At 44.5% G+C, this 18,820-nt stretch overlaps 1 protein-coding gene across 15 annotated transcripts in view; it reads left to right on the forward strand.

Moving 5' to 3' along the window:
• PCDH15 (protocadherin related 15) overlaps positions 1-18,820 on the forward strand; it is a 599,229-nt gene that overhangs the window by 576,615 nt on the left and 3,794 nt on the right. For 12 of the 15 annotated variants that reach the window (XM_062580806.1, XM_062580810.1, XM_062580802.1 and 9 more), the window contains 6 exons: positions 3,055-3,273; positions 5,987-6,097; positions 14,240-14,261; positions 14,932-14,970; positions 15,386-15,459; positions 16,258-16,390. In XM_062580806.1, coding sequence (XP_062436790.1) covers positions 3,055-3,273; positions 5,987-6,097; positions 14,240-14,261; positions 14,932-14,970; positions 15,386-15,459; positions 16,258-16,390 — 598 coding nt within the window. Of the gene's footprint in view, positions 1-3,054; positions 3,274-5,986; positions 6,098-14,239; positions 14,262-14,931; positions 14,971-15,385; positions 15,460-16,257; positions 16,391-17,177; positions 18,639-18,820 lie in introns of all 15 variants that reach the window. The other 3 variants (XM_062580818.1, XM_062580813.1, XM_062580815.1) reach the window with 3 other exon arrangements.

The raw sequence follows: 18,820 nt of genomic DNA on the forward strand, positions 1-18,820 counted from the left end.
AGGAAGGGACAGCTGCACATCCTTGTTGGCTTGTGGGCATCTACGTGAGCTTTCTACCTGGAAAAAAAATACAGGTTTTGACTGCTTTGCTATTCCAGTGGTGTTGCTGGAGGAGCAGAAATGAAAGATAAATAGTCTTTGTAAGTACAACTCTACGGTATGTGCAACACAGCTGATCTGCCCGGGAGAGAGGAGCCTCGTAGCATGAGTGCGTGGAGCGCACCGGTGGGATCTAAGGCATCCTGGATCTGCCACGCTCACTGCACGAGCAGCGTGCGGAAAATGCTTGTGTAATCTACCCGGAGAAAATGCAGGCCAAGACAGGGAAGCCTTAAATATCACTGAATTATTCACCTCTGCTTTCTGTGGCTTTTTTCATCTACTATGATTGGTCTTGAAGTTGTTAGCGCTGGCAAGATCAAAAGGATGTTATCAGGAGGGGCGTCCAGCTTCAGGAAACTCAAGTGACCACGATTACAGTCGAAAAGCCCGATGCCCTTTTGCTCCTTGCTTTGGAAAGCACTTTGCAAATCTATTACCCTTAGGATATGAAAATGAGCTAGTATCTGTGCATGGGGGGCAATCAGCTCTTTTAGACCCCCAACAAGGATCTTTTTCTGATGTAAACTCTCTTTGTGGGCAGAAGATGAGGCCCACTTCATATCACGACCCTTTGCAAATGCAAGAATGTCTTTTCAGGGGGGTTTGTAAAATACACAGGAAAGAAGAGAGTTGGTTAAAAAGCAGTTTGTTTTTCAAATGTGAAGGGAAGGTTATTCATTTTCCAGGTCTGAAAAAGTACAAGGTAATATTAGCATAGAAGCAACCTCATTAGGATGCTCCATGTGCCTGCATGCTCAGCTTCCCCCCCCCCACCACCTTCTTCAAGAGCTTTTAAATATTTAAATCAGCAGAATCCTGGGGAATGCTCTCCTGGCTTTGGGGTAGAGGTGGGTAAGCGTCAGCTTAAAAGGGGAGAAACGCAGCCAGATTTTCGTAACTTGAAATCTGAAGTTGTCAAGTTCAAGCTCGCGAGCGGGTGAACCTCAAGAGACTCAGCTCTGCTCAGGTGCTTACCCAAATCAAAAAGAAAAAAAACAAGAAGAAAAAAGAAAAGAAAAGAAAAAGAAATTCCTCCTGCAGCCTTCTTTCCTGGAGTTTTGATCTTTAGAGGACTGGCTCGATCCTCTTGCTGCCCCGGTCACAAGAGACACCAGTAACAATTGTCCTCATACTGGAAAGAGATCTTGTTCTTTTTAAGACTGATATGCGGTCAGAGGCTCATACTTTTCTTTAGCACGTTTATGACTGTTCATGTGACATCTTTATTAAACAGGATCTATCTGATTACACAACAAATGTGTCCAAATAGTAACTGTGTTAGTTCCTCCTGCTACTCCAATCTCTAAGAAACATTTAAAAAATAAAATAAAAAATATTGAAGCTACTTAGATAATATTATAGGCGAAAAAGATCAGCCTTCCTTTTTTTATCTTTTATGTGAAAGAAGGTTTGGTTTATTGGAGCATAAAAAGCAGTTGCATCCAGAAAATTTCTCTTGCAGATATTAAGTGGAAAGCTTCTTCCATTAAAAAAAAAAATGCGTATGCAGTCTGAGTCTTTTGCACAATGTGTCATGTTGCGTCATGGAGGAAATGTGCATAGTTGAGTTGTGAACCTGTTAAAATAGGGTTTGTCAAGAAAATGCTAGCAGAATTTTAACTGAGAGAGTGTTAAAGTCTTGCAGAGATTGAATGCTGTCCTAGCTGAAAGCTCTAACGCCAACTCAAAGGACATCCAACATGCACCAGTGACATCTAGCGTGCGACAAAAGCAACGGAGCTTTGTTTGTACGCTACTTCTGTTCTGCAAGCCGTCATTGCAGATCTTTAAGTTGCAAAAAGAGATTTTTGCTCAATTACCCGGAAAATGTTCTGCGGAAGAAACCAAAATCTAACTTGTGAGTATTCGTAGAGCATAGTAATGCAGGAGAGAAAATACCTGGGAGGGGATCTTCTGCTATAGCAAAGAACCAGCAGGACCCTTTTGCATCCCAACCGGTGCCTCTGCCTTTGCTCTTTGCAGCTAGAGTCTGTTACTTGGCACTACAACATGGACAGCCCTCACATTAAAACTGATCCAGGAACGTTTTTCCTCCTTTGGAAATAAAAACTTGGGCCAAAATATTTTGTCAGGAAAATTAAATATTCTCAAAAACACTGCTTTTTACCAAAAAGTAGTCCAACAGAAAGTTTTCAGTCACTTGGATTGTATAGGAGATGAGATCATTTGGTTAGGGTAGTTTGGAGTTTTTTTTCCATCTGATCACTGGCCCGCTGTGTTTTCCTCTTACCCAGCAGAAAGAAGTCTTATTTAAATAATTCAATAGGTAGTACCAGCGTTGCGATCTGTTAAATCAGTAGAGACAGGGAGGCTAACTAAACGGAGCAGGAGCAAGAGCAAGGTTTGGAATTGATGCAGTTGGAGGGTGGGGGATTAAAAGCATAATTTTCCCAAGTCCCTTTCTTTCTAATGTTGAAAGGAATGTCATCAGGGGACAAACTGTAGATCACCTCTGCAGCTGAGAAGAAGTTGAGAAAAGCCCTCTAAGAATTACTCCTTTTTAGATTAGCATCCAGCTGGTGTTTAGGTTACAGCAGCATTTAGCAATGTGTGCGGGAGGGTTGGTCAATCCTCCGCAGCAGAGCACCAAAGGCAAACGCACGGCAAAAGCCAGCTTGCCACACTGCTCTTCCTTTGGTGTTCCTCGTGGAAGTGGGCTGGCCTACCCGTAGCGCAGCATTTTCCATGGTATGGAGTGCTTTTTGCAGAAGTGAGAATAAACCTGAGTTCACCGCTCCTTTTTAGAGTTTCAACCACGTGCTAGTATTAAATAAATGAGAGTGATCCTTGACATAGAGAGCATGAGGAATTTCTAATGTTCTCAAGCACTTGAAGAAGAGGTATCAGAGTATAGCTATTAACCGTCCGTACAGTAATTCAAGCAGAGCTAATGAACTTGGCTGTAATCGTTCTCTTTTTGCAACATTGAAGGTTCCTGGACGGCAAACTGCTCGATATCAACAAAGAGTTTCAGCCATACCTGGGCCAAGGGGGCCGCATCCTGGAGATCCGCACCCCAGACGTGGTAGCAAATGTCAAGAAGCAGGCGCAAGCCGTAGGCTACACGGAAGGTGCATTACTTGCTCTGGCTGTCATAATCATCCTTTGCTGTATGCCAGCTATTTTAATAGTTATGGTCAGCTACAGACAGTAAGTACCCCTGCTCATTTTCGTGATACCAACATTGCTGTAGAGATGCTATAATTGGAAAGTGTTCTTGTATTGCCGGTTTACGTGCAGGGAAATGCCTTTAACGTCCATCTCATTGCTATATATAGTCAGTAGTTATTGGGGCTGTGCACATGAAAATGCACAGGAGGGGCGTCTTTTGGCATTTTCCAAATTTACGAGGCATTGACTGGTCTGGGTTACATGCTAGAATGCAAGGTCCAAAGCAAGATGTTTGAAATGCAAGTATAGATTTGGGTATGAAGTTCACTGCAGAAAAAAAAGATTTGCTGGTTCAGTAGAAAAATCAGAAGTCACATTGCGTAGCTCTGACAGAGTAAGAGGACTCAACTTTTTTGTTGTTGTTGTTGAAGTCCTGAAATATTCAGTTACATTTCTTCCCCGTCTGTACGCTTCTTGATTCTAAGCATTTCATAAGGATTTCACAAAGATTTTGGCCATTTAGCCAGCTTAGGTCTATCCAAAACAGGCTACGCAGATGAAGCAGAACGAACCTGCTTGATATTTCCGGTCACTTTACATAGACTCAAGAGGCTTAAGCAATGGTGCTCATGGGCTAATTAAAGGACCAACACCACTAACAAGCTCCTCTGAAGGAGGCCATTTGAGGTTCACTCAAACTCCAAATTCCAACTTCTCCAAACACCTCCTCACCTCTGTTGGCGCACCCTTAGGTCAAGAAGTATCACCCATCTCTTTTAAGAGTTTTCAGGGATCTGCCCAGCTTCGTTCCAGCAAAAGTCACGTTTTCGTTGTCGAGAAGTATCGCTTGGAGTGGGGTTTATAGCAGACCACTGTGTATAAACCACACTTTCGTGGGGAAAAAAAAAAATCTCGGCAAAATGGACCAAAGAAAGCAAAAGGAATTTCAGCATTAATAAACACCAAAAGCTGTCGTGAGCCGGATGGGAAATTGGTCTGCTTTTGCTTACGGTCTTGTGCTCCTTTTCACAAGGAGCTTCAGTATTTTTCCCCCACACCAAGCTTGACAAGCTAGGTGCTCGAGTTTGCCCTGTGTGGCAGAGATTATAGGCGAATAAATGTAATTGTCGCACGCGCTGCACTCGCAGTGGAACTGCTGCGATTTTCGCGCTCTTAAAACTTTTTATGTGGACTAAGGTCCTTTTTTTGAAGGCTTTCCAGACCGCTGATCAGGTTAAGATCCAGTGAGTTAATTTAACTTATTACTCTTTGTAAAAATGGTAGTTAAATTAAATGAGCTTTCTTTTCAGTATAAAATTATCACTGTCAAGTGCAGCTCAGAGCCTACACTTACGGCACGTAAACAACTCAGAAACATTTGTTATTCTTTTCCCCTAAACAGCACCTTTGAAATACACTGTCCACCGCAACCCTAGAAGCTAAGTGTGAATAATATGTGATTTGTTAAGCACAGAAAACTGGCGTCTTCTAAATAGGAACCAAACGTAATTCACCTTCGCTGCGAAAGACATTTTCTATAGCGTTCTCCGAGTGTGTTAAAATGAGAAAACAGAGAAGTACGCCCCTGCTACTCTACCTGTTAAATATTTCTAGGCATATTTGCATTTTCATGCCTTATTCTATTGCATGTGGGTGGCAGGGGGTGGTGGGGTTTTCTGCAAGGCCGGAGCAGTTTTCCCCGCTGTCATTCGTGCTGATATCGGCTACAAAATCGATGCGAGAGTATCACAAGCAGCAGCTAAATACTGTTCAGTCCTGGAAATTACGGCTCTTTAAGCATGCCATTAATTCTGTAATTTTATGTACGCAATAATTAAGCAGCCTCTGGTTTATTACTTTATGACTGCGATTAGGTTCAGCGCTGAGGATCGTTGTTGTAACTGGAATGCGTTTAACCTTCCTTTTTATCTCTCTTTTTTTTTCTTTTGCATAACAAAACAGATTCAAAGAGTAAGTATGAACTTCCAGCTTTATTTCTTGCACGGCAATACTGGCAGCTGACCAGTCTTTTCTTTTTAAGGGTGCTTGAAATGCAATAAGAAGTTACTTCCAACACTCCAGCTTTTTCCTGTAGCCTTGTACAGCTTGGTTTTTCCAAGTCACTCTTAGGACCGCTTTGTGCGGTTTATTAGTGTACGCTAACACGCGAGAAGGGTCTCGGGACGCAGGATGTAGCCCGTTCCCCGCAGAGGAAGGAAAGGAATGGTTTAGGGCGGATGGTATTGACCGCGAACACAAATGAACGCAGGTGGACTGAGCTGTCATGTCGCCTCGGTTTTGTTTTCTAGCTAGAAAAGAGAAATTTTTTCGTGATGCTGAATTTGCACATGCAGAAAAAAGATTTCCGTTAAAAAAAAAAAAAAAAAAGAAAGAAAGAAAACTCCTTTCCGTTGGAAAATTGTTCTTTGAGGCGGAAATTTTCCCTGAAACTCAAACTGCTGATCAGTGCAGCCTAGCTGCTAGCACATGCGTTTTTTCCTGGGAAATGCAGCCCGTGGCAGCGGTGTACGGCTGGTCCAGGGGGTTTCTGCCCGGTGTAGAGTGCTGGGAGTCAGCAAAGAAGGAAAAGCCAGAAAAAAATCCTCATGTTCTTAACTTTTCTCTTGAAGAAGGCAAAAGACAGGAATGTTTTGAAAACTGCATGAAAGAATAAAAGAAGAATAAATAAAAATAAAGCGTTTGCTGGCCACAGACCATTTCTAACGCATCTTTCTCCTCCTCCTCCCCGAAGGCGCCAGGCCGAGTGCGCGAAGACGGCGCGGATCCAGATGGCCTTGCCAGCGGGCAAACCGGCGAGCGCTGCCCCGAACAACCTCTACGAAGAGCTCGGCGACAGCACCATGTAAGTACGCTTCGCGCCAGCGGAGCCGAAACGTCCGCGGCCCGCGCCGCGGTCCGCTTTCCGGGGCGGCGACGCTCCGTCCGGTGCGACTCGGAAAGGCTTTTCTTCGTGGCGGGATGTTTCGGCAGCCGTTCGAGCTTCTCGCTCCGGCTTGAGCCCCGTTGCAGCAAAAGCAAACGGGGTGGAAAAAGAAATAACTTGCTACCAGGGTTTTCTCTTAGCGCACAGGCAAATCTTTAGCGGGTTTTCAGGTGGCCGAAAAATCCTGGCATGACCAGGATGTGGTGGGTTATGCTCTGCTTTGATACCTTCTCTAGAGCAGCAGCCTGTAGCAGGCTGCTGCTGCCAGGACGAGCTGTTCTCAAAGCCCCATTTGCTATAGTATGAAACGCTCTCCGGGTTGAGGTGTTTTATTCTAAATTTGAAATTGTTTGAATATTGCAATTAAACATGAACTCAAAAACCCGGAAAAGCACTGGTAGTTCAATGAATACATATTTTACCTATTACACGCTCATAAAATACGAATATTGCCAAGCTGCCTACCTGTTCATGCTTCTGTGAATCTGAAGTTTACGGACTCCGACAGCAATCTAGCTCTCAGTATGAGCCTATTGCAGTGGAGAATAGCCAATTAATTTATACCATGCTGAGTTTTTTTTTGCTTATAAGCACGCAACACTTGTGTATGTTTATGTTAAAAACCAAGCAACGCTGAGGAGCATAACATTCGTAATAGGTTTGGAGGTGAGGGAGAGAGAGAGATGTCCTGGTGTTACTGGGGATTGCCCGACTTCTGCTCAGTTATTATTTATTTTGCTCAGGGAGCTGAAGTTTTGCAGACTGAGTTTCCAAGATGTTCAGGAGGCACGGCAAAGCCCGCGCCCGCCGCTCTAACTCTGAGCCTTCTGAACGCAGTCTCTGCATTGCAATCATTTGCTTCGAGTTTTCCTACACGGGGGAAGCTCTGCGTTCATCGCTGGAGCACGAATACCTTCCAGCTCCTCGTTTTCCTCCCGTGCCTTTGGAAATGATACTGGTTGGGCGGCAAGGGAGGAAAACGGCGTGTTTCCCAGGAATGTATGGTAGCGTTTTGGATGCGAGCGCTTCTAGTTGTGAACCGCAGGGGATCACATGGGTGCGCTTGCAAATACAGTGAAATATCTGGCTGGGTAAAGTTCTGATTTTTTTTGCATTGAACTAAATTACTACTGAAGTTAATGAATGACTTCTAATTTTGTTAGAAGTTATATAAAGCTGATTATCAGTGGGAAGCAGATATCCTGTTGGACGAATCTGCATTCTCTACACTGATGAATGCCTTCTACTAAACCCAGAACAAGCTTCATTTTGCTGGGTTTGTAGCTGCAAAGATACTTTTGTTTTAGTACTGCAAGCTGTAGGTGCAAATTCACATATTTTCAGCATTGACTTTGAAGAATGAGCGCTTAGGTCTGCGACTATTTTGATTGGAGATACAGTTTTTACCCACCAAAAAAGATGCCATACTTGGAATGTGTTCTCCCAGATGTTGTTGCTTATGGCTGTTACCCATCACTGATCAAACACCTATCAGTAAAAATCCTTTAAAAATAAATGAATATACTTTAGGAGAACAATGAAGAACAATAGCTGCGTTAAAAATAGTTACAAATTGTCGAAGTTTTTCTGACAATTATTTGATTATAAGGCATTAGTATACCTGACAAAATAATTCTTTGGGAAATGCCTTTTTTTTAACGTTGTGAATTTTAGTAGACTGTTACCTGTCTTGAGTTGTCCTAAAGAGGGTCATCTTTCATTTGCAGTGCTGCCTTGTGTCTTGTTTTCTTAATTTGGTGTTTATAGCAAATGAAATGGAACGAAGCTCCTTTGTTTTAAATCTACCTTGTCTCATAATTTTCGTTTCTCTCTGTCTTTGGATACATAGGCATCAGTAAGTAAGCTCATTTCATTGTCTTAATACCTGTAGCTAATAGAAACGCTAGCTAATTTTCCTTCCTTTACGTCCCGTTCAACACCTTGCCATCTGAAACTCATCTTTTATTTCTCCATTGATCCAGTACAGGAAAGACATTTACTGTGAAGTTTTCAATATTCGTACGCCTCTTTATCCCTTTGGCAGAAAGGAGAGATGCGGTATGATTGCTGAACTTGAACGGTATTATTTCTAAGGCCCCGTAACTCCAGTGCCTAGAAAGCAGCTCAGCGGTGCCTGCGTACGCTGAGGTTTGCTTTCCGTTCGTTGAACTAAAGTTAGTGCGAGCAAAACCTCCTTGTCTGCTCTTCATAAGGCAGGTGGTCGTCTTTCGATTTGCAGATGCGCGGCTTCAGATTGATGAGTGATTATTTTTCCTTGGTTAAAACGCCTGTATGTAAACAGAGGAAAAATGTGCCAGGATAACTTCATCCCTCGCATGAAGAGCGAGGAAATAATTAGCTTCCTGCCGCCCAAGCTTTCGAAATAATCCGTTCCAGTAGCGCAAAGGTTATGTCGTCTTGCATGAGCTTTCTACTGGAGGGTTTCCTTCAAGTTCAGTATCATTCATTTCTCTCGCCTCTAAATACGACCCTTCCACAGCCTGAGGAAGCCTGACCAAGCTCAAAGGATGCTGCTCTAAAATCGAGAAGTCCTCTTTAGTATCTAGCTACTTAAATACGTGAAACCCCTCGACCGCTATAAGCTGCTCAAAGTAGGTTTAGTGGCATTTTGTTGGTTTTTTGCATAGGTGTCGTTACTACCCATCCGGTGCTTTAGCTGCCGTTGCTTAACTGTAGAAAATAGATAGGAAGGTTTGAAGTGTGGTATTCAAAATGCGGTGTGCCAGCATTAGGTGCAGATAGTGAATAATTTTAAGTGAATTGCACAAAAGTGGCAATGCAATCAGGTGTGGCCAGACTTGGCCAGCATCTTAAACTTGTCACAGATGGAGGTAATGATTTTATTTTCAGCTGCAGGGGAGCATTACTTAGAATAAGGGTCGAGGGCACGCTTTTCTAGCAGGCAGTGTGGGGGTGTTGATTTTAAAATAGCGCTTATTTTAAAATCTGCTCAGAGGTTTGTGGTATTTAAAAGGGTTTGAGGAAGATAGGCTAGGAAGGCACGCAAAGGTGCGAGGGAAATTCCAGCTCACAGTGGGACATCCTGCTTTTTGAGTTGCATTTCAGCATAACCCAGCTGCTTCGGCTTGGGTAATTACCCAATTACCCAATTACCGTTTGGAGTAATGCGGTGCACAGACGGAATTCGTACATGTACTGATACTTGCGTATTTTGCATGAATATAAGTATCGTATATGTAAAAAAAAAGGGGGGGGGGGAATGCCTTGCTTGGCAACGCTTTAAAAATCGTGCCTGGCAGCACCTTGGGCTTCTCCCGGGGCCGTGATACCGGGCTCCTCGCCTGCTCGGATCGCAGTTCTGATTTGGGGAGCGACCTAGAGCTGGTCCTTAAAACGCAAGGCAAGGCGCAATTAAAGGTTGCGTAACGATGCGTAATTATTCTAAGATGCAAGAGACTCCTTAAGTTAAAAATCCTTGCGAATATGCTGTGCGCAGTATTGCATAGCGCCGCTGCCATTTGAATGGCGGAAAAGCGATTATACACGTCCTCATTAGCTCACCGAAAAACTCCGTAGCGTAACTGTGCCGCCGGAGGGACAAGAGACAGGATTCACTGCTGCTTCTGAAATTTAAGGTTAGTTTTTAAGGAGAGAGGAAAAATTTTTGAACTTTCCGAGTAGCCGAAAACCCGCTTCAGCTTCTCATCCTCCTCCTGTCCTTCTGCCCTAAAGAAGATACGAAAGTAAATGTCTTGCCCAGTAGTCTAGTAAACGTGGTCTTCTGTTGGCTAGTAGTAGCTTGCTAGAAGTGATGTTATGGCGCTGATTCATACCATAAGTTCTTCTTTTTTTTTCTCTCTCTCTCTCATAAAAATCTGTGTCCATGCATGTTTCCTTACACGTGATTATCTTCTTTTCTTTCAAGTCTTTTTCTTCTCTACCATTTCCAACAAAGCAGGGGAAAAAAATCAGTCTTAGAAGAAGGAGACCGTCAGAGAGTTATAAGCAGCTTTGCTTCCCGTGCTATTGAGGCTCACAAGCAATCTAATATCAATGGATCACTGAACAATAATCTCCCCAAATCTTCAAGTAACATTACTTTTTTATCCGATGAGAACCCGTTAACTACTCAGAACCCGTTGTACGTCGAAGGTGTCGCGCCGAGTCCCGCTGCTGCTGGGGTGCTGCGGAGAAGAAGCGATATGCTAGATACTCTTTCTCCTAGAAGATTAGTCTTGAAAGATGCCTCTTTGGGAGGCGGTCACCGCGCGTGGACCTTACCGACTCACGTTAACCAGAGACACGTGCCCGGTTCTCTAAGCAGGCCGGTTATTATGGATCCCGTTCAGTGGCAACAGGAAAGACTCCAGGCGGAGAACGCAGGGACTGCGAATCAGCCTAGCAGGGCTGACATTAGCAGCCCGGTTTTCCAAGATATAATTAGCCCCAGCTTAACGGTAAAGGAGAAGGCAAGGCAGTTTGAGGCTTTGCAGGAGATGAAGCAAGTGAAATCTCCCGATGCAAAATCTTTCCGGTCGCCAAGCCACGGTAGCTGTTACCAAGAAGGAGAGAACGTGCTAGAGCAGGCTCCTAAAAGCATGGTGGCTTCTCCTTGCCTTCGCTCTCCTCTGGCCTCGCCAGCGCCTTGCCCTCGAGCAGTTGAGCCGGAGCCATCCGCGGTCCCCTCCGTGATCGTCACTCTCCACGGCTGTCCTGACGAACTTTCTCCTCCGCCAACTCGCAAACCGACTCCTCCGTCTTTTAGGATAAAGAAATCAGTTTGCCAAAGCTTCCTAGCTCCTCAGACCCAAGGAGAAGCTACAGAAAGCATTCCAGACCCACCTAAAATCCCCCCACCCCCACCGCCACTCCTGCCACCGCCACCTCCATCCCCTCCTCTGCTGCCACCACCACCGCCACCACCTCCTCCGTCTCCTCCCAAGGTTTCTCTTTCTTCTTCTTCTTCTCCGCGTCCTCTTAGCGCCCAGCACCTCTCCCCTGCAAAGCGCTCAAACTCCCCTGCCAAACAGCCGGCCGCGCCGCCAGCGGCCGCGGCGCCCGAGCCAGCGCCTCGTAGGGAGCTCAAAGGGATCCTTAAAAACATTCAGAACTTAGCAGCCATCGAGAAGTCCGTGGCCAACATGTACAGTCAAATAGACAAAAACCACGTTCTGCCCGAGCCCATCGCGAAGCTCCGGGCGGGCGCCGCGCCGGAGCCGCCGGCGGCCGAGCGCGGCCGGCAGAACGGCGGCCCGAGCCGCGCCGCCGAGGAGCTCGAGAAGCGCTTCCCGTCCCAGTCGACGGCCCTGTGACGCGGGCCGCCGGGCGCTGGCGGCGCGCGACCTGTCGAGCCGGGTGGCAAGCCAGAAACCGGGACTTCTTCTCCCCTTCCCCCCCACCCCCCTCTGCCGTGCGGCGCCCCCGGTACCAAAACCCCTTTAGCTGTCGCCCGAGAGGTCCGTAACTCGGCGCCATTTTACGAGCTGCGCTGTGGGCGCCGCCTCCTGCCGCGCCGCGGCTTCTTAGTCTGCCCGCCCCACCTTTTTTTGAGGGGAAAAGCGTCCGTTTTGAGGCAAGGCTCCGTCGGAGGGGACCAGAGCGGTCGCTAGTGCTTCCCGTTGAGCAGCCCTTGCCATCGGTGCTCATTCGGGAGCGATTTTGGGACCCCCTTGCTTTGCCCGGGAGGAATCTTGCTATCAAACCCGGCTGTCTTCCTTCCTCCTACCTGTGTTATGCCTTCCATTGCATTTTTTTTTGTATATATATATTTATATATATTGTAACTGCATGTTAAGAGTTTTTATTTTGTAAATGATTTAATGTAAAAAAAACCCACAAAACCCATACGTTTGTCTTTTTTTTTATTATCATCATTATTTTGCATGTTCACGTTGTTGACGTTCCTCTTCAGCTCCTTTGCCACGAGCTTTACGGCTCAACCCTTTTGCTTCTCTTGAAACGTAATAAAGTCCCTCTGACTCGCGTCGCCGAGAAGTGGAGGTTTCTCAAGAGCTTGTGAAAAAAAAAAAGAATCCATGTAATATGGATTTACTTATGGGCAACCATAAGTAAAAAAAAAAAAAAAACTAAAAAAAAAAAAACAGTTCAGTATCGAACGTTACGATTCTGAGCAAAAAGGTAATGGATTATTTATCGGTCTGTCGAGAGATAATCATTATTTCCACAGCGCTTGGCGTTTTTTTTCTTTCTAATGGAGAACACCTACCTCCTTCTCCAAACCCTTATTAAGCGGGAAAGTTTATGCAATCTAGTTTAATTTTGTCTGCAATTTATACAACCTTTTATTCTCCTGCTGGATTTTTTTTTTTTTTAATAGCCTTTATTTAAAAAAAAAAATCATTTCATTAGACTGGGAAAGAAGCTATGCCGATAAGCAGGTATTTGCTCCCCAGGTGAGGTTAAACTTGGGGTTTCTGAGTCTTTGGCTTCTCATGTGAAACCACATATAAAGCCGGATATATCATATGCCATTAGCTGGGAGAGCTGCCACGCTGGGCAAGTCGCAGTTCCTTTCGTTGGCGTTAGCGGTGCAGCCCTGTGGACGGTCGGCGCAGGATGCGCGTGTAAATGCGCGCTTGCTGCCCTTTTTTTTGTTGCTGCGTACCGACGGTGAATACTAGCTGCCGTCCTAACCCCCGTCCTCGCGGGCGCCGAGTCCTTGCTTTCCAATTTGGAGGGGAAGGTTTCCCTCTGATCGACAGCCGTGAAGCCTTGGCTGATCGTTTTTATCCAGGAGCAATTCCCCCTTTGGTGGAGAGTTTTCAAATCCCCTCCTGGAAACAAATCCTGTTATTTTTGAGCCTTGATTTTTATTTTTATAAGAAGGGATCCTTGTGCTGTGTTGAGTGAATTAATTTTTTTTTTTGGGGGGGGGGGGCTTTTTTGCTTTTATTTGTTTAATTTTTTTTCCTTCTAACCAAAGGAGCCTCTCTCTTAAATCACAGCGCGGTGCTATTTTTTAATAAAGTTCAATTCCAAATTTAAATTCAGAGTTACTTGTGTTACAAAGCTTAATGCACAGCGTAGCGTCTACTCAAAAGCAATGAAGATTAGTGGGCTCGCTTACCCTCTGTGCAACACAAGACCTCCTGTTTCCGAAGCTGTAGGCGACAGGGAAACTCAATACAGCGGGCTCTGCAAAGTCACGGATCATCTTTTGAGGATCCAGCTTCATTTCAGTTATTCATTACTTTCATATTATGTGGGCAACCGCATTAATTTAATGCTGGTAATCAATTCCATGTGCTGCATCGCAAATGAGAACTTTGCAGATGGTGGTGATATTAAAGAATTAAAAAACTTCTACGCTGTTCTTTATTATTTTTCTCAAGTGTAATTAAAGAATTTCCCTAGCCTACTCTCTTATATGCTAGGCTAAGCACAGCACAATTTTGAGCACTTGCCCTCTCCTTCTTGAAAAAAGAATTAAATAAATAAATTCCCAAGCTCATCCTTAATAGCAACGCTAAGACCTAAGTTGCTGCTCGCTAGTTTGGCGGCACATTTTAATTTCTCGGCACAAAACGGGAAAAATGCAGAACTCGATAGGCGTAAGTGCGTTTGTCGTGTGTATGATCAACGCCGAGCAAAATGAATTAAAACGGCAGCAGAAAAATTTCCAGGGAGATCCGGAGCGCAAAAGCCTGTGGCAAAATAACCGCAAATAAGCAAAAATAATGCGACTCCCTTCCCACCCCGCCCCATTGAGCGATTAGTAGGAAACGGGTGATTTGAATAATAATAATATTGTTAGAAGAAATTACTAATAGATGCCCCGGGCCAGTTTCTAGCAAGACCTTGCACGGATTCAGGAAGCCCAGGAGTAGAAGAGAAGGCATTTCCCTGCTTCGGGAGCCTCCCGAGGCTCGTTGTAGGCGCTCTCGGTGGCTGTCCGAGAAACACGTGCTTTGTGTGGTAGATACGTATTTCTTTTCTTGCTAGAATTATTTCTCATCGCGTTATCTTTCCACCTCTCTCCAGACTTAGAGGAGGTATGCATCTCTGTACAGTCTTAACAGGAGTATACTAACGCTATCTTTTTCTTTTTCCGACTTCTAGGCGAGGATATGCACAGCAAGAGGTAAGGCTGCTCTCCAACTACACTGTAAAAATATATCGACTACGCTGACGTACTTTTTCCAGACAACCCGTAGATAAATTATGAAACTCATTGCTGCAGGATGTTTTAGAGGCCAGAAATGTAAAATGTTTCCAAAAGGTTAGGCGCGTTCCCGAGGTGCAGATTCACGGGCGGCTAGTAAGCCTAGTGGTGCAGACGCAGCCTCTGGATTAGGAGAGGGCTGCGTTATAGACCGCCAAAAAGTAGCTTCCCAAAGACTTTCCTCCACACTTGGTATCTTTTCCGATGGCAGATCTAACCACTGTCAAGGTGGCCTGTTGCTGGGCTACGGAGACCTTTTCTCCAACCCAGCGCAGCTCGTTGTTCTCCCAGCGCTTTTTTCTCCGGGCACGCGTAACGCGGGGTTTTCATCCGAAGCCTGCGTAGGCTCATTTAATAATTGGAAAGTTTGAGTTGAGAGAGGTCTTCTCTCCCTTTGCAGAGGTTACGTGTCTCGCGTAGTCAGATCTAGGGCTTCCCCAAGGATCGTGGCGTGCTGGGTCGTCGCCATGTGAAGAGCTTGGACCCACCTGTGCTTTAAGGATTTTCTTCTGATCTTAACTCAGACAAAAACGACCTGCGCTTTAATTGTTCCTGCCTAATTAATCCTTCTCTATTTTTTTTTTGGTAGCAACAGCAGTTGCTGAGACCTTCTCTTCTCAGACCAGAGGTATTGTTATTTTTTATTTCTTAATTATTCTGTAACTTTTAAATGACCTTTACAGTATTTTCTAATGAAAACTCACTTTTCCCGAGTGGGATTTTTTCCCCTTTTATTAAAAAAAAAAAGAAATTCATGGTGTTGTTGCCCCCATTTAATTGATTCTCATTAAATACCTGAAACTTACTGCATTTTGATGTTTTCCCCTCGAGCATCTTTCAGTTGGTCACATTGGTTGAAAAGTTTCCAGGCATTTAATGCTCCTCTCGACGTCCCATTATGGTTCTTGTCAGTTATCAGCGTTGCTTGAATGATGATCCTTTTATTTTTCTCTGCTTAGTTTGCACTTCAGGATACTGTTCTTTGCATTTTTACATGAGTCTTGCTGTGGGCACGTGTTCAATCAGCGTTTCTCTTTTGGCAGGAATTAAGCATGGAGTCTGGAATTGACCCGGGTCAGGAATACTATGGGCAAGACTACTACAGTTACGAGCACGGGTATATATTAATTTATTCCTACGTATTTCTGAAAATGCTGCTTTTCAAAACTGGTGATGTTTGTTATTACAGCGTCCGATCTGGAGACTTCCCTTTTTCCTCGCTTTTTGGTTACTTTAATTTTTTGGTCCATGAATGCATGTGCTGACAACAAAACTCTTTTTAAAAGTGAAAGGGCTAATGCGTAACTCCTTGCTTCTTTAGGAATCTAATTATTACATTGCGGAGAGGTTGCCCCCTTTATCGTGCTGCTTTTATAGTCACTTTTTATTTGCCTTTATTGGCTGACTGGGAAATCTGATGAGGTCTGTTATGCGTACCAGTGCTTAGGGATCATTGGTTTTCTTACAAGTTTGCAGGGGTCCTCCAGCACTGATCCCAGGGAATCTGTTCTTTGGCTTCCTGGCTTCCCTAATAATAATAATAATAATAAAAAAAAAATATATAATGGTATAAAAGAAAAACAGAGAAGGATTTCAGGTATCTCAGAAGAAACTCTGGCCCACTTACATCCTTCCAGTTGTCAGAGGACTAAGTGCAATAAGCATGCCTCTGTGTGCGTGTGTGTATACGTATATGCATACACATGCACATGTGTATGTATATATATGTACATACGTATATACGTGTGTGTGTGTGTGTATATATACACACACACATTGCTGATGTAAAACACTGAAGACCTTCTCAAAGGTAGAGAGAAAGAGCAAAGCCATCGCTGTCCTTTAGGGACGTGAATGTGCATTTATTGCCATGCGTGGAGACACCCACGCGTACGTCGGTGCCTGTTTCGGCCAGGTACGAGCTGCCTCAGTACGGGAGTCGCCGCCGGTTGCTGTCTCCTTCGGGAATGTACGACGAGTACGGGGAAGTGGTGGTGGAGAACGATGGCGGCTATTACTACAGTCCTCACGGGTCGACAGCGGAAGACGTAAGTGCACCTCGGCGTCCTGATTCGGTCTTTGTAACAAGGTGAAGCATCGTTAAACCTTGCCAAATTTTTTTCCCTTTTTTTTTTTTGTTTGTAATTGAGGAGAATATTCGGTTGTGCAGAGATCAAAGCAGGAGCTCTTCCCATGCTAATCGTAGTCTGCTGTTCTGCTGACTGGTAAAGTCTATATGTCAGCCCCTCTGTTCCCTTTTCTAGAAATAAGAAGGAATTGCCAAGCTGCTTTTAATATGCACCTCCGGTTTTCTCTCAACGGGGATTTCTAGTTAAATGGAAAGTGCACATAGCCTTAGGTAATTTCATTTTATATTCTCAACCAAGTGGAGTATTACTAATATTCAGCCTATAACTGGTGATCTTGCAGTGAGAAAAGCAGTCACCTAAATTAATTTATCGTAGAGCTCATAACTGAACGTAAAGCAATTTTAAAATGTCAGTGACAGCAGTTGATGTAAAAGTTCATTTTTTATTTAATGTTCAGAAATACTAGACTGTTAATCCGTCACATAGATGTTAATTGAGAAGAGATAACGTTTATTATGAGCCAGTGTTTTTCACTGTTGGAGAGTAAGGGAGTTGTGCGCTAGCTGCCTATTCTAAAAGTAAAATATTCCCCATAACTTTGGTATAAAGCTACCCTGAAACAGGTAAGTTAGTTTTGGTGCTGGAAAAAATGTTGCATTTGTTCCTTCTGTCTTATTTTAAGGTACAAGCTTTCCTAATAGTGCTCTTTCAAATCGTAATGAAGTTCCATTTTCATAATTTGCAGGGAATGATTCAAGGCAGAGGTCTTCCAAGCAGAGGTATAAGCCAGAGAGCAGGGGCTCAAATGGAAGGTAGACCTGTAGGTGGTGGGATGGATCTAAGACCTGGTCCTGCAAGAGCATATAGGACCAGCCAGGGAAAAAGGAAACTAAAAGCAGTAATGCATTTAAGTCGCATAGCAGTAAGCGCTCACAAGCCAGTACGAAGAGCTGAGTCTGCTCGTTCTCCGTGGAAGAAAGCAAAGATATTCCCAATGATTCTGCAGAAAGTAAAAGGCAGTAGGATGGATTCCAGTTACGCCAAACTCATGTCAGCTCGCCAAGTGGATGGTGAGGACAGCATGATTATCAAGGGAAATTACTTCCAGAAATCAACAGACGACAGACCTTCCATGAGAAAACTAAATCACGTGTTGAAAGGTATTAGCGTTACTAAAAAAATCCAAGAGCCTACTAGCAAAGAATCAGTCCGTGCAAGACAAAAAGGGGAGGAAGAATATGAGGGAGATGAAACAAAACCAGGAGTTTCAATAAATATCACAGCAGAAAGCGAACATGAGGAGAGTGATCATGAGAAGAAGAAAAAGAAGAGAAAATACGCTTCAGACGATGAATCATCAATGAAGAGTAGCAGCTCTGCCTCGGGGTCAGAAGATAAAGACTATTTGAAAGTAACACTGGACCAAGATGAAGCAACTGAAAGCACTGTGGACTCTGATGAAGAAGATGAGCACGATTTTGGGGATTCTGAAGATGACGACTCTGGATCCAGCTCTAGCAGTGACTCTGAGGAGGACTCATCTGAAGATGAAGATGATGAGGAGGAATCTGAAAGCGATGAAGATAGCCAATCAAGGAGCTCTTCAACGCAAAGTTCATTCAGCAGATCAGGGCCTAGCGAGTCCAGCAGCAGAAGAAGTTCTGAAAGGTCAAGTGTAAAAAGTAGGAGAGGTAGTTCTCGGGGAGGAGCGAGGCGCTCCAGCCAGAAGTCAGCAGCTAGTTCTGATGCTACTGAGAGTAAGAGGGACACCAGCCACAGGAAGACTTCAGGATCCAGCTATAAGAGCAAAACGTCCTCAGCCAGCCTTGAAATAGAAGACACGATAGAAGAGGTGTCAGAAGAAGATGAGCAAACAGACGGGGAGCAAGTCGATGCAAGCCCCGATGAGACAGCAGACAACGTAGATGATAAGGCCGCTCCAGAAACATCTTCTGCCAATGCAAGAACTGATACTGCTAAAGAAAACAAGACAGGAAAATTGGGTGTTAATGATGGCGATCGTGTGGACGAAAGCACGGATGCTAGTGACAGAGAGGAGACCATCAGTAAGAATGAATCTAGTTGCCTGGAAAGCGAAATCAGCACCACTTCCAAAAGCACCAAAGGGACAAAAAGCACAACCAGTGGCACCTCTAGCAAAACCGATGCCTCCCGTGATACTGAGAATCAGAGTTCTGACACCAACATGAAAAAAAGGAAAACGAGAAAGAAAGCATCCCTGGAAAACAGTGAGTCGCGGTCAGACGAGACCCTGGACACTGCCGCTACCGAGTCCGAGACCACTGGTGATTCCACAGCCTTTTAGAAAAGGCAGAACGGCAGGTGGAGGTTTCGCAGTAAGGAGTGGTCTTGTTTGCTGTGCCTTCT

The sequence above is a fragment of the Rhea pennata genome, chromosome 7 (genome assembly GCF_028389875.1).
Source record: "Rhea pennata isolate bPtePen1 chromosome 7, bPtePen1.pri, whole genome shotgun sequence".
NCBI lineage: Eukaryota > Metazoa > Chordata > Aves > Rheiformes > Rheidae > Rhea > Rhea pennata.